Here is a 14,753-nt window from a genome sequence, read left to right as displayed (position 1 = left end):
GAGATGAGGAGCCCTATTTCCGAAATACCTTCAAGGAAATCCGGAACGAGCCAAAGATTCCCAAACCTTGTGAAGCATCCGCCCGGGGACACCCGACTTTGCCACACGCCCGGGTGACATCGACCCACAGCCGGGAGACTGTCGCCGCGAGAGGGCGTGTCCTGGATCCTGTCTGCGGAAGTCCCGCCTCCACTTCCGGTGGCGGATAATGGGCGGGCCTAGCGGCAGCTTCCGGTTTGTAGTGTAGCGGATGGGCCGCGTGTGTCTCTTCGTCGGGATTCTTGGGCTGTCCCTACCCTTGGTCAACTTCTCGCTCCGGAACCCCTTCAGATTTCAAGATGAAGGCGGTAAGGGTTCTCAGAAGCCCGATCCTTGAGGTTTAGGGCTCCTTTGGCTCAGAGGCGCTGCCTGGTGTAGTTTTCCGACAGGTTTTCTCCCTTATTTAGGGGGCGGTGGCCTAGATTCGGGCTCCCTCTTGGTTCTGTGCGCTGTCCTTCCCGGGTCTTACACCTGATCTCTCTTTATTGCTCACGGTGCTCGCGCTCGGCTTCAGGAGCCACGATGGGAAGAGCACCGAGTCTTGCATCCCTAGCTGACATTGAAGGGTTCCTCAAGACTATCTTTCGAACCCCCCATTTTACGGATGAGAAGCAGGGGCCTGCTCTCAGTAAGAAGATGGGAAAACAAGTGATTTGTTACGGTTCTCACAGAAAGTCAGAGCTATCCCTAGGATTTGGATTTCTGAATAAGGGTCGCCAACAAGAGTGTTGGAATACAAAGATCCGAAGTCGTAGTGTCTTCCTTGATTTAAGGGTCTTTGACAAGTCAGATTATATCTAAGCTTTAGCATCGTCAGTAATGTGAGGATAACAGCAATCATTGCTTAACTAGATTGTTGGAAGTAGTGTGTTGAACTTTGTAAACGGTAAAGCAATATGTAGATGTCAATTATTGTTAAAGACAGCCAGGATTTTGCTCTGAGTATGCTAAACTAGTTAAGAGTCTTGACTAACTATTTAACACTACTCCAGCAGTGATTCTTAACCTCTTTTTTTTGGGGGGGTCTTAGACCTTTTTGAGTGGCTGTGGATTTTGGCCACAGTAAGATCCTTGGTTGAATAACTGATGCTCTCAGACCATTCTGGAGGATTAATGCCATAGTTTGATTATAGCTCTTAAATGCAAGTTTCTTGCTATGAGACATTAGAATTGTGGAATTGGTCTAATAAAATTTATAATCAGTGCTCTTTAATCTGATTTTTAAAATAAAATAGTATAAATATTTGGTTATGCAGCATTATTCCTGTTGTTTTCCAGAGAAGAAATAAAAAACAGGTCCCAAGCTTTAGGAAGTTGCTAAAAACTAGTAAAGTCAAACTTGAAAACAAGCTAAAAAATAAGCAATTTAAACAACAAAGCAATCTCAAGAAGTACCGAAAGGAACAGAGGAAACTAAGGCAAGCTGTGAAAGATGCTGTGTCTAAGAAAGTCATTCCACTGGAGGACCCAAAGAAAAAACGACCAGGTAATTGTGAAAGCATTTTCATGTGTTCTAATTCCAAAATAGTCTTCATTATTCAAATAACTGCATTCTAGTAATCATTCTCCTTGGCCACAGATCTTCCTGAGTAGGTAAGGATAGTAATCCTATATGTTTTATCACAGTCAGAGTAAGAAAACATTTCAATACAGTGTTCATTGTGAGAAACAGATAGCCTCTGCTTTTAATATGTCTAGAAAGCATATCTGAAGATACAATACTCGGGATAACAAACTCAGAATCGCCCTGTAAATAAATGTCAGGCAGCATGCCTGCCCCTTTCCCATTCACTGACAGTCAGCTAAGGTAAAGAAACATTGCTTTTCTCTGGTGCATTCTTCACAGTATTGCCAAAATTCATTTAATATTCTAGACATCTGACTTTCTTTTCATTTGGAAACTTGGAGTAAAATTAAGCTCTCCTGTAATTGTTAGGGTTATTCTTTTGTAAACCTATCCAAGAACTCAAAACAGGTAGAGAATATGACGGGTTCTAAGATGTTACTGACACTTTCAGGGCACTAATATTTGACTGTATCTGAATCTTCAGTCTTCCCCTGTGCATCTCATTCTTTTAATCCTGACCTATTTATTCTGATCTCTTGGCAACATATTATTGTGATATGTAAATGGAAGTCATGAAACTTCTGGCTTTTCTCTTGATTTTTGTTACTTAATAGCAATGTGGCCTTAGTTGCTTAGTTTCCATACTTAATCTGTAAAAAAATGTGATGATTGAATTGGACCCTTTTGAAGATCGCTATTTAAATTTTAGTAGAATTTTAAAAAGCCTGATGTGTTAATTATATATTAAAAATAAGCAAAAGATTTCTTCCTTTTTAAATGTTGAAGTCTGTCAGGCAGTTGGATATAAGAGTATAAGGTTTAAAAATAATTTAAAACAGAAACAAGCATAGATAAATAGAACAGACTGACAGCTGTCAGAGGGAGGGGGGTCGAAGGACTGGGTGAAAAGTGGTGAAGGGATTAAGCAAAACCAAAAACTAAATATTTATTTAAAATACATAGACACAGCCTGACCAGGTGGTGGCACAGTGGATAGAGCGTTGGACTTGGATGTGGAGGACCCAGGTTCGAGACCCTGAGGTCACCATCTTGAGCGTGAGCTCATCTGGTTTGAGCAAAAAGCTCACCAGCTTGACCCCCAGCTGGCCGGAGCAAGGGGTCACTTGGTCTGCTGTAGTCCCTGGTCAAGGCACATATGAGAAATCAATCAATGAACAACTAAGAAACGGCAACGAAGAATTGATGTTTCTCGTCTCTCGCTGGTCCTGTCTGTCTGTTCCTATCTGTCCCTCTCTCTGACTCTCTGTTTCTGCCACAAAAAAAAAAAAAATTAATAAAATAAAATAAAATACATAGATACAGACAACAGAGGAAAAAAGGGGTTGAGGAAGGTGGAGGAGGGCAAGGGAGGATAAAAGGATGGAACGAGACTTTACTTCAGGTGATGGGCACTCAATGCAGTAATGCAGGTGACTTTTTGTTGAGTTGTACACTTGAAACCTATATGGTTTTGTTAAACAATGCCCCCCCCCCAAAAAAAAAGAGCATGAGGGTCAAGTGAAAGACCTGGATTAGAGAGACTAATCTGGGGAATTATCAGCACATATATGGTAGTTGAAGCTGCAGTCTTTGGTAAAATCATCATAGAGACTGTGCATTATAAGGAGAGAACCTGAAATAGAATCTTAAGGGACTCCAGCACTTAAGAAATGGGCAGAGGAAGTAAAACCTATAATGGGATTTGAGAAGGAACCAGAGAATTAGGAAGAAAATCAGAATTGCACAGTGTTTTACAAATCAAAGAACAATGTTTCAAGAAAGAAGGAAACTCGCCTGACCAGTCAGTGACACAGTGGATAGAGCATTGGACTCACTCTCAGTACCCAGGTTTGAAACCCCGAGGTCACCGGCTTGAGTGTGGGCTCACCAGCTTGAGCGCAGGGTAGCTGCCTTCAAGCCCAAGGTCACTGGCTTTATTCCAGGGTCGCTGGCTTGAGCAAGGGGTCACTCGCTCTGCTGTAGCCCCCTGCATGAAGGCACTTATGAGGGAGCAATCAACGAACAACTACGGTGCCACAACAAAGAATTGATGCTTCTCATCTCTCTCCCTGTCTGTCCCTATCTGTCCCTTTCTCTGTCTCTGTCACACACACAAAAAGAAGGAAACTTTATGTTCTAACATAAGTGTACAAAATAAATTGTTAATTTTAAAAAGGTGAAAAGTAGTGTGTATTGAAGTTTTCCCCACTTGAAATTATAGGCCATCACCTATAATTTCGTATAGTGTGTCTGATATGAATATAGAACACATTAGTAGATAGAAAAAAGTAGAGTGGTCAAAGGATTGAAGGTCTCACTGTTTGGTCAGAAAGTACAGTGGAAGTAACTGAATGAGAGCTGGCAGGGCAAAGGGTTGTGGTCAGAGTAGGGCGAGCACCCAGGTTTGGGGTGTGGCCTTCAGAGCGGTTGGCTGAAGCAGAGTGGACGTGGAAGTCACTGGTGCTCAGACAGGGCTGAGGAGCTAAGTCTTTGGTTCTGAAATGTGCTGAAAGACGTTATAGAAAGTGTGGAGACATTTTAAAAAACTTTTTTTTCTTCGTTGATTTGAGAGCGAGAGGCCAGGGCAGAAAGAGAAAGAGAACCAGCAACTCATTGTTCCACTGAGTTGTTCCACTTAGTTTTGTACTCGTTGATTGCTTCTCCTATGTGCTGTGACCCACGGTCGAACCTGCGACCTTGGAGTGTAGGGACAAAGCTCTTATCTACTGAGCCACCCTGCCAAAGCAGACATTTATTTTTTAAATTGTTACACAGTGACCTGGGATTGGTCCTGGCATTTATTTAGGTTTCGGGGTCAGAGATGATAGCTCAGGGCACCCCAATATAACAAAGAATTCTCCTTCCCAACATGTGAGTGGTGCTCCCATTTAGAAACACTGGGCTAAGGTATTAGAAAAGCGTAAGTTTTTCCTGTTGTAGACATAAATATGCAGACTCCTACATCTCTAATGTTTATTTCTGATTTTTTTTTTCATGGAACAGTTAAAAGGATTGAGAGGGAAGAGGAGGAAGAAGAGGAAGCCCTTCCTTTAGATATGATGGATGAAGATGACTTACAGTTAATGAAGGATTTGGGACAAAGAGCATCTTTTCTAACGAGAGATCTTTCTTCTAGGTAATACTTCATTTGGATTATAATCATGCACATCCTTTCAGTGTTAAAAACTTGGTTCTGAATTTTACTTTGGTGGTTAGTGCAAAACTTCAGTTTTGAACACAATGTTTACAGAGACTAAGCCCTATTTATTATTCAGTTTATTTCCTAAATAAAAGAAGTTCATGAATAAAACAGGCTGATTTTATTTAGTGTACATCTTTATTTCGTTTGAGTCTGAATAGTGAAGTAGCGTGAATGGGGAAGAATGCTGTTCTTTGTTTGAGGAATTGGCAGAACAGTCCTGAGTTCTTTATGGCCATGATCTCAGCCCTCGCTGCCCTGGTAGGTAGGTATTGTTCCCATTTACAGAGAGGAAACTGATGCTTCCCCACAGTCACAAGTAATAGACCTGAAATTTAAACTTACATCTTTTTAACTCCGAAGTCCATGCTATGCTCTGAAGGATTTGGGAATGCAGAATACCATGATGTCCCTTTTGGCTCTGTGGCATAGTCTTCAAAAAGAATCCTCTGTGACTTTCACCTTCATTTGCATCTAAAGGGAAAACCGGATACAGCCATAATTTGAGTCCTTGTGTTAGACTACACTATTAATTGACTCACTATTTCAGTGCCTGCTGTGTGCCTGGGCTAGGTGCTAATATCTATTATATGTACCTATTGAAGGTTTGGCTAGTGGTTTATTTTTCTGTGCTTTAAAAATGTTAAGTCTCAAGGTTTCTTTTTAATATATTAAAACTGAAAATTAAAATTTTTTTATACAGTGAGCCTGTTCACACCAAGAAACGAAAGCATGAGCACGTTATAGATAAATACGAAAAAATACCAAGGTCTCTGCAAACTGCTCCGGAGAAGGAATTGATTCACTTGCTTCCTATCAAAGATAAAAGTGGTATAATCCCGCAGACTCGGGAGAAGCCAGGTGAATTTGATCAGCACGTGTATTAGTTATAATTTTAGCTTTTTAATAATATCACATATTTCATTAAAAATTTTATTTTGACTTTTACCCATATGTACAAAATAGAGGTCACTACAGTTAGTCCTATAACAAGCTTGATGATTTTGTGTAGAAATACAGTTGATTATCTTAGGTGTCTGTTGTACTGTGAGTACAAGTGAAGCTACAAGATTAAGGTAGTTTATTTTTTTCAGAGTAGTTCAACAAATTCTGTTGTTTTAAAAATTAGAGTATATTAGTCATTCTTTATTAGCCTTTTTTTTGTATAGGTATCTTTTTTTCATGTGAAATAAAACGTACTGAAAAGTCCAGAAATCAAAGATGTGAAGTGTATATGGTTTATCACAAAAAACATACTCATAAAGCTAGCATTTGGGCAAGAAACGAATACCACCAGCACCCAGAAACTGCCCGTGTTCCCCTCAGTCACTAATTGCTGCCTCCTTACAAATGTAACTACTTTCCTGAGTATTATGTTAATCACTTCCATGCTTTTCTTTGTTGTTTCACCACTTAAGTATATTATCACATCTTTAATGTCCATATTTTCCATAGTTATTGACACTAACCAAGATGAAGAGGATCAAGAAGAGGTGGAACTTGAGGAAGGTAATGGGATACATCTTTATAGGTACTGAATTGTTAATGGAAAATTACATTTGTTTTTGCATAATGTAAGTTAGTTAATTGTAGATAAAATCTGGAATGTGCAGTTTGAAGAACTGCCATTTCAAGGTCATTTAAACCAATTTTCCACATTTTGAAAGTTTCACCTTGTGGAATTTGTTGGTGTTTATTATGGAAGAATTTATGCAAGTAATCTTTGTAATGTGTAGGCATGCGTAAAGAGTCTTGTTAATTGTACTGCTTTGAATTCTTTTTAGTAGTAAGTGAAGGACTTGTGTACAAATAACTTAACTGTTTAGCTTTAAATTACAGAAATGATTTTGTGATATGAAATCATTTTGGTTCTTGAGAGCAATTATACTTTTTGTATATCTGCTTTAGATAATTAAATGTGGGTTTCTAAACAAGCATCGTTCCAATCAAAGTTAAGTTGAAAGAACATATTTTGTTGAAACTTTATTGGTTTGGAATTCATGACAGAACAAGCTGGTTAAATTTTACTTCTGCTGCCCTGGATGGATAGTTCGGTTGGTTAGTGGTCCCGAACCTTTTTTGGGCCATGGACTGGTTTAATGTCAGAAAATATTTTCATGGACTGGCCTTTAGGGTGGGACGGATAAATGTATCACGTGACCGAGACAAGTGTTAAGAGTGAGTCTTAGACGGATGTAACAGGGAATCTGATCATTTTTTAAAAATAAAACATTGTTCAGACTTAAATATAAATAAAATGGAAATAATGTAAGTTATTTATTCTTTCTCTGTGGACCGGTACTGGTCCGCGGCCCGGGGGTTGGGGACCACTGGGTTAGAGCATTGTCCCGAAGTGCAGAGGGTGCTGGTTTGATCCCAGGTCAGGGCACACACAGGAACAGCTCAACATTCCTATCTCTCTCCCTCTTCCTCTCTCACTAAAATCAATTAAAAAAAAAATTACTTCTGCTTAGCAAACCTCATTAATAGTAAATGAGATTAAGGTGAAGTATGTTATTGGCTGGGTTGCTAGCGTGAGCAGGGGGTCAGTTGCTCTTCTGGAGCGCCCCAGCGAGGCGCATATGAGAAAGCAACCAATGAACAACTCAGGTGCCACAACTGTGAGTTGGTGCTTCTCATCTCTCTCCCTTCCTGTCTGTCTGTCCCTGTCTGTCCCTCTCTCTGTCTCTCTTTGTCATGAAAAAAATGGTCAAGTATGTTATTGTTTTCAGTTATTCTTCATAGGCTTATTGCAGATTATGCTTATGTGTTTATTAAATCTAGTTCCCTATGAATTTCTTTTTTATTTTTAGGAAAAAAATTTTTTTTAGATTAAAAAAATTATTTATTGATATTAGAGGGGAGAGAGAGATATTAGAGAGAGAGAGAAAGGCAGAGGGGGAGGAACGGGAAGCCTCAACTTGTAGTTGCTTCTCATATGTGCCTGTGGGCAAGCCTGGGGTTTCAGACCCATGACCTCAGCATTCCAGGTTAACACTTTATCCACTGCGCCACCACAGGTCAGGCATGACTTTCTTAATGTGAACATTTTGGGTAGTTCAAAGGACTGTGTAGAGTTGAAAACAAAGAATATTCTGTAGTTTTTAAAACAACTAAATCAGATTGCCCTTCTCAATTAATATGAATTCTTTTTTTTTTTTTTTTTTTCATTTTTCTGAAGCTGGAAACAGGGAGAGACAGTCAGACAGACTCCCGCATGCGCCCGACCGGGATCCAGCCGGCACGCCCACCATGGGGCGATGCTCTGCCCACCAAGGGGCGATGCTCTGCCCATCCTGGGCGTCGCCATGTTGCAACCAGAGCCACTCTAGCGCCTGAGGCAGAGGCCACAGAGCCATCCCCAGCGCCCGGGCCATCTTTGCTCCAATGGAGCCTTGGCTGCGGGAGGGGAAGAGAGAGACAGAGAGGAAATCGCGGCGGAGGGGTGGAGAAGGAAATGGGCGCTTCTCCTGTGTGCCCTGGCCGGGAATTGAACCCGGGTCCTCCGCACGCTAGGCCGACGCTCTACCGCTGAGCCAACCGGTCAGGGCTAATATGAATTCTTATGGGGTTATTAGCATAGTCATTAAGATTATGAGCTCTCAAGTCAGACTGCTTGGGTTTGAATCCCATTTCTGCCAGGTTTATGGGAATAGGCAAGTTATTTTTCCTTTGCCTTAGTTTCCTGATACATAAAATGGGGTAGGGGGTAGTACCTGCCTCATATGATTGTTGAGAAGATGAATGAAATAAGGTTCATGGACACTTATAAATCAACGAAGGTTTAAGAGGGAAAACCTAATTTGTTTCAGAGATTATGGAAGATCCTATTCGAGAGCTGACTTTAGAAGAGCATTTAATTGAGAGAAAGAAAAAATTACGGGAGAAGAAAATGCATATCGCAGCCTTGGCATCTGCTGTATTATCAGATCCAGAAAGTAATGTAAGTAGTAATACATTTCTTAGGGTTCTTCATATTAGATATAGTCTAAATGTCTAATAAGAGTTTCTCGTTACCTATCAGTACACAAAGAAAGGGAAAGCATTAGTAAAACATAATAACTGAGTAAGATAGTAATAATTAGAGAATTGAGAGAACCTTAGCCTAGTTCTACACCTGAGCTTAATTTTTCCTGTCATCTTAGAAAAGTCTCTTAAGTCCTGAGTCTGTAAATGAAGATATTGGACTTAATGTTATATAACTTATAGTGTTAAGTCTATAAAAATGAATTATACTAGGAAGGAGGAACCTACTTGCAAACTTGCTTGACCGATTGTGGAGTTTTTAGTAAGGAACATGCACACAAAAGATTAATTTAGGAATCCTTGTAAGTGTAAACTATTTTAAGTGAAATAGATCCGAACGTTGTAATGAATTACCATTGGGTCATGGATACAGTAGTGGAGGTTATGATAGTTACACATGTCAACTCAGGAAACCAAGGCTTGGTCGTGGCTCTGCTAAGTACTGTCTGTTAGCCTTTGGGTAAGTTCTTTCACCCAGGACTAATTTTCTTCATCTCTAAAGGGAGATTGGATCCTATATTAATACTTTGTTGTGAGGATTAAATGATATAATATACATGAAGATATATAAAGTGTTACTACTATTTTTTGTTATATTGGTGTCCCCAGCATCCTACTGTGACATATTTGTTTATTGCACAATTAAATAGATTATTGACATTTATTGAAAAACTTTCATGTGTGTGTGCTTTGGAGTGGTTCCTGTCTTTTACTAACAAAGTAAGGGGAAGATCTGAGCAGGAGCAGGTTGAGGAATTTGGAATATTTCTCTCTGTATTATCTCATTTAATCATTGTGAAACCATAGAGATGAGAGCTGCTGATCATTTTACACCTGAAAAATAGACCCTTTAAAAACTCAAGTGATTTGTTTAAGATTTTAGCAGCCACTGGATTGGAACCCAGATCTTCTCATGCTCCTGTCAAAAGTTAGGGAGAGCAAATAGGAGCTGACATACTTGTCCTGCTCCTGTACGGGAAACATTGTTAGTCAGCCGGGGGTTGCTTCTCAAGGTGTCACTACAGTGGGCAATGGTAGCTCATCAAAGCAAGGACATTAGTTGAAGCCAGTTTTCCCCTTCTGTATTACATCATACAAATGATTATATGAGTAACTTTGAAGCTTAAGCTAACGTGGATATGTTATATTATTTCCTGATTAAGTTGTGTATTTATAGATTAAATATGATTGAGATATATATATATATATATATATATATATATATATATATTACTGTTCTCATCTATTTTATTCAGTGAGAGGAGTGGAGGCAGAGAGACAGATTCCTGCATGCACCCCAACTGGGATCCACCTGGCAAGCCTACTAGGGGGTGATGCTCTGCTCACCTGGGGCTGCTGCACCATTGCTCAACAACTGAGTTCTTCTTAGTGCCTGAGGCAGAGGCCATGGAGCAATCCTCAGTGCTCAGGGCCAGCTCGCTCCAATGGAACCATGGCTGCAGGAGGGGAAGAGAAAGAGAGAGAGAAGTGAGAGGGGAAAGGGTGGAAAATGGGTGCTTCTCCTGTGTGCCCTGACCAGGAATTGAACCCAGGACATCCACATGCTGGGCTGACGCTCTGCCACTGAGCTAGTCATATATAACTGTTTCAAAAAGTGTTTTTAGAGAAATAGGACACACATGCTTTAAGAATAGCCAATTAGCCTAACCTGTGGTGGTGCAGTGGATAAAGCATCAACCTGGAATGCTGAGGTTGCTGGTTTAAAACCCTGGACTTTCCTGGTCAAGGCACATACAAGAAACTACTATGAATTGATGCTTCCCACTCCGCTCTCCCCTTTCTCTCTCTCCTCTAAAAATTAATAAATAAAATCTTAAAAAAAAACAATAGCCAATTAAAAAGATTTTCTAAAAATAGGTAAATTAACAAATTTAAACTATTTTTAGTCCATATTTCTTCCAGCTACTTACTTAACAAAACACGTTTAATCTGTAACTTGAGTGATCCATCCGTAATAGGAGCAGTGTCTGGGGTTGTGCGTGGCTTGACTAGACAGTGAGTCATTGTATCAGTTCTACTCACGGTGCCGGATGTGGGACTGCTGCTTTTGGTCATAATTGTTTTGCCATTATTTTTCTAGCCTTACAAGTGTTTTCTTTAACAGGTGAAAAAGTTGAAAGAATTACGGTCCATGCTGATGGAACAGGATCCCGATGTGGCTGTTACTGTCCGAAAGCTGGTCATAGTCTCTCTGATGGAGTTATTTAAGGATATCACTCCTTCGTATAAAATCCGGCCCCTAACAGAAGCAGAAAAATCTGCCAAGGTATGCTAAATATAATTACTACACAAAATCAACTGAAATTTTGGAGAGCTAGAGATGGGAGAAACAGGTTATTTATTTATTTAGTTTTACATGACTGCATATATCCGAGGCAGTCAACATTTTGTGGTAATTTTCAGATTTCAATGGTTTGAAGTTAAAATGTGATTGATATTTTGGTCTTTTCAGATCCGCAAAGAAACCCAAAAGTTAAGAGAATTTGAAGAAGGCCTGGTTAGCCAATATAGATTTTATTTGGAGAATCTGGAGCAAATGGTTAAAGGTATAGTGACCATCTTAGAAGTGTGTAACATCCTTAGCTTTGATCAGGAAGGTGAATTCTCTATTCTGTGCTGTGTGCTGGCTGTTATTATTACAGTATGTGGTCAGGAGCAGTCTGGCTGTTATTACAGTATGTGGTCAGGAGCAGTCTAGAGCAGGGGTCCCCAAACTACGGCCTACGGGCCGCCATTTATCCGCCCTCGCTGCACTTCCGGAAGGGGCACCTCTTTCATTGGTGGTTAGTGAGAGGAGCACAGGATGCATCCGCTCCTGTGCTCCTGGAGTACTGTATGTGGCTGTGCCACAAAGTGCAGTGTCGCTTACGTAGTGTACTACTTCCAGTGATGCAGGACACGTGAGTCACGGCTCCGGAAGCATGTCATATCACTTGTTAACGGCTAGCAGTGACAAATATGGAACCGGACATTGACCATCTCATTAGCCAAAAGCAGGCCCATAGTTCCCATTGAAATACTGGTCAGTTTGTTGATTTAAATTTACTTGTTCTTTATTTTAAATATTGTATTTGTTCCTGTTTTGTTTTTTTACTTTAAAATAAGATATGTGCAGTGTGCATAGGGATTTGTTCATAGTTTTTTTTATAGTCTAGCCCTCCAATGGTCTGAGGGACAGTGAACTGGCCCCCTGTGTAAAAAGTTTGGGGACCCCTGGTCTAGAGTCAGATATTCTGAGCTCACATCTTGGCTCATCACTTAATACCTGTGTGATGGGCTAATCATTTTATCTCTCTGTGCTTCAATTTTTCTAGTTATACTATGGGAATAATAATAGTACTTACCTCATAGGAATGTTGTGTAAAAGTAAATGAATTCATAGATATAAAGCATTTATAACTATGCTGAGCCTGTATTAAAGTCTGTATTTGATCAGTTTCTAGTGTTGTTGCTGTAGGCCTTTACCTAGAAAGTAGTTGTGTCTGTCTTAAGTTCATGAATGGTTGAAATTTATTCTATGTTTTTGTTTTATATTGTTTTTGGAGTGAGTAGTTGGGGAAAGAATAACTTGTAATGAATATTTTGAAAATTCTTGTGAGTCAGTTATTTAGGATGATAAACTCTTCTGTCAAACCCTTGGTCTCCTTTTCTTTGTTTAGAAATGGAAGGGTGCCTGACTAGGTGGTGGAGAACTGCATAGAGCAGGGGTAGTCAACCTTTTTATACCTACCGCCCACTTCTGTATCTGTTAGTACAATAGTAACATTTTCTAACCGCCCACCAGTTCCACAGTAATGGTGATTTATAAAGTAGGGAAGTTACTTTATAAAATTTATAAAGCAGAGTTACAGCAAGTTAAAGCATATAATAATACTTACTTACCAAATACTTTATGTCGGATTTTCGCTAAGTTTGGCAGAATAAATCTTTATAAAACAACTTACTATAGTTAAATCTATCATTTTATTTATACTTTGTTTGCTCCGCTACTGCCCACTATGAAAGCTGGAACGCCCACTAGTGGGCGGTAGGGACCAGGTTGACTACCACTGGCATCGAGTGTTGGCTTAGGATGCTGAGGACCTAGGTTCAAAAGCTTGAGGTTGCTGGCTTGAGTGCAGGCTTACCAGCTTGAGCATGGGGTTGCCAGCTTGAGTGTGGGATCATAGACATGACCCCATGGTCGTTGGCTTGAGCCCAAGGTCACTGGCTTGAGCAAGGGGTCAATGGCTCAGCTGTAGCCCCTCTCCCCCCCCGATCAAGGCACATATGAGAAAGCAATCAGTGAACAACTAAGGTGCCGCAACCAAGAATTGTTGCTTCTCATCTCTCTCCCTTCCTATCTGAAAAAAAAGAAAAGAAAATATAGAAAAGGAAGGGTATAGGAAAAATTTCTTTCTTTCTTTCTTTCTTTCTTTCTTTCTTTCTTTCTTTCTTTCTTTCTTTCTTATTTTCTTTCTTTCTTTCTTTTCTTTCATTCTTTCATTTATTTAGCAAGAAAGACAGAGAGGGACAGACAGACAGGAAGGAATAGAGAGGAGAAGCATTCATTCTTTGTTGTGGCTCCTTAGTTGTTCATTGATTGCTTTCTCATATGTGCCTTGCCAGGGCGGCTCCAGAAGAGCGAGTGATCCCTTGCTCAAGCCAGTGACCTTGGGCTCAAGCCAGAGACCTTGAGCTTCAAGCTGGCCACCTCTGGGCTCAAGCCAGCAACCATGAGGTCATGTCTATGAGCCCATGCTCAAGTTGCATGAGCCCATGCTCAAGCTGGTGACCTCGGGGGTCTCGAAATTGGGTCCTCAGTTTCCTAGTCTGAAACTCAACCCACTGGGCCACTGCCTGGCCAGGCTGTAGAAATATTTTAATGATAACCTTTATACTTGTCTAAGTATAGATACAACTTATATAAGCATTTGGGTGGTATGATGAGTTTTCATATTATTGCATGTTACTATAAAAGAAAGATAATTAGTTGAAGTTTGTTTTTTTTTACAGAGACAGAGTCAGAGAGAGGGATAGATAGGGACAGACAGACAGGAATGGAGAGAGATGAGAAGCATCAAACATTAGTTTTTGTTGCGACACCTTAGTTGTTCATTGATTGCTTTCTCATATGTGCCTTGACCGTGGGGCTACAGCAAACCAAGTAACCCCTTGCTCAAGCCAGTGACCTTGGGTCCAAGCTGGTGAGCTTTGCTCAAACCAGATGAGCCCGCGCTCAAGCTGGCGACCTCGGGGTCTTGAACCTGGGTCCTCCGCATCCCATTCTGACACTATCCACTGCACCACCGCCTGGTCAGGCAATTAGTTGAAGTTTTGACCAATGAGTAAAGTTAGTAACTTGCGTTGTCATTTGATTAGACTGGAAGCAAAGGAAGCTGAAGAAAAGTAATGTAGTTTCCTTAAAGGCGTACAGAGGACTGGCCGAAGTGGCTGTGAGGAGCCTGTGCGAGCTGTTGGTGGCGCTACCTCACTTCAACTTTCACAACAACATCATCGTATTGATCGTCCCGCTCATGAATGACGTGTCAAAGTCGGTGGGTTGCTCTAAGTGATTGTGCTGTTGTGCTTAACAGAAAATCATAATTTTTTTCTCTCAAAATCTTTTTGGAGTTATTTATTGCTCAAATGGAGGCACTTTGCTAAACACTGTATCTTTAAGAAAACCATTTGACCATAAGTTGAGTGCACTGGTTCTGGACATTTGGCAGTTTTTTCTTTTCTGGGAACATGAGGCTGTGTCAGCAGACACGCTGATTGTCAGGACTACAGGGATGGGCGTGTTGACTGCCATGTAGTGGGGAAAGGCCAGACTTCTAAACGTCCTTCAATGCACAGGATAGCCCCCCACAATGAAGAATTCTGTCCCCAAAGTGCTATGGTTGAGAAACACCAGTTTAG

At 40.6% G+C, this 14,753-nt stretch overlaps 1 protein-coding gene across 1 annotated transcript in view; it reads left to right on the top strand.

The window, feature by feature from the left end:
- Window positions 1-231: 231 nt before the first annotated feature.
- Window positions 232-14,753, top strand: part of NOC3L (NOC3 like DNA replication regulator) — a 30,708-nt gene continuing 16,186 nt past the window's right edge. Inside the window, exons 1-9 of the mRNA XM_066239304.1 lie at window positions 232-347; window positions 1,318-1,525; window positions 4,610-4,742; window positions 5,509-5,666; window positions 6,261-6,314; window positions 8,618-8,748; window positions 10,957-11,118; window positions 11,305-11,398; window positions 14,214-14,389. Coding sequence (XP_066095401.1) covers window positions 339-347; window positions 1,318-1,525; window positions 4,610-4,742; window positions 5,509-5,666; window positions 6,261-6,314; window positions 8,618-8,748; window positions 10,957-11,118; window positions 11,305-11,398; window positions 14,214-14,389 — 1,125 coding nt within the window. The 5' untranslated portion in view covers window positions 232-338. The remainder of the gene's footprint in view (window positions 348-1,317; window positions 1,526-4,609; window positions 4,743-5,508; window positions 5,667-6,260; window positions 6,315-8,617; window positions 8,749-10,956; window positions 11,119-11,304; window positions 11,399-14,213; window positions 14,390-14,753) is intronic.

This window comes from Saccopteryx bilineata, chromosome 7 (genome assembly GCF_036850765.1).
Source record: "Saccopteryx bilineata isolate mSacBil1 chromosome 7, mSacBil1_pri_phased_curated, whole genome shotgun sequence".
Lineage (NCBI taxonomy): Eukaryota > Metazoa > Chordata > Mammalia > Chiroptera > Emballonuridae > Saccopteryx > Saccopteryx bilineata.
This window is presented reverse-complemented; position numbering and strand designations above follow the sequence as displayed.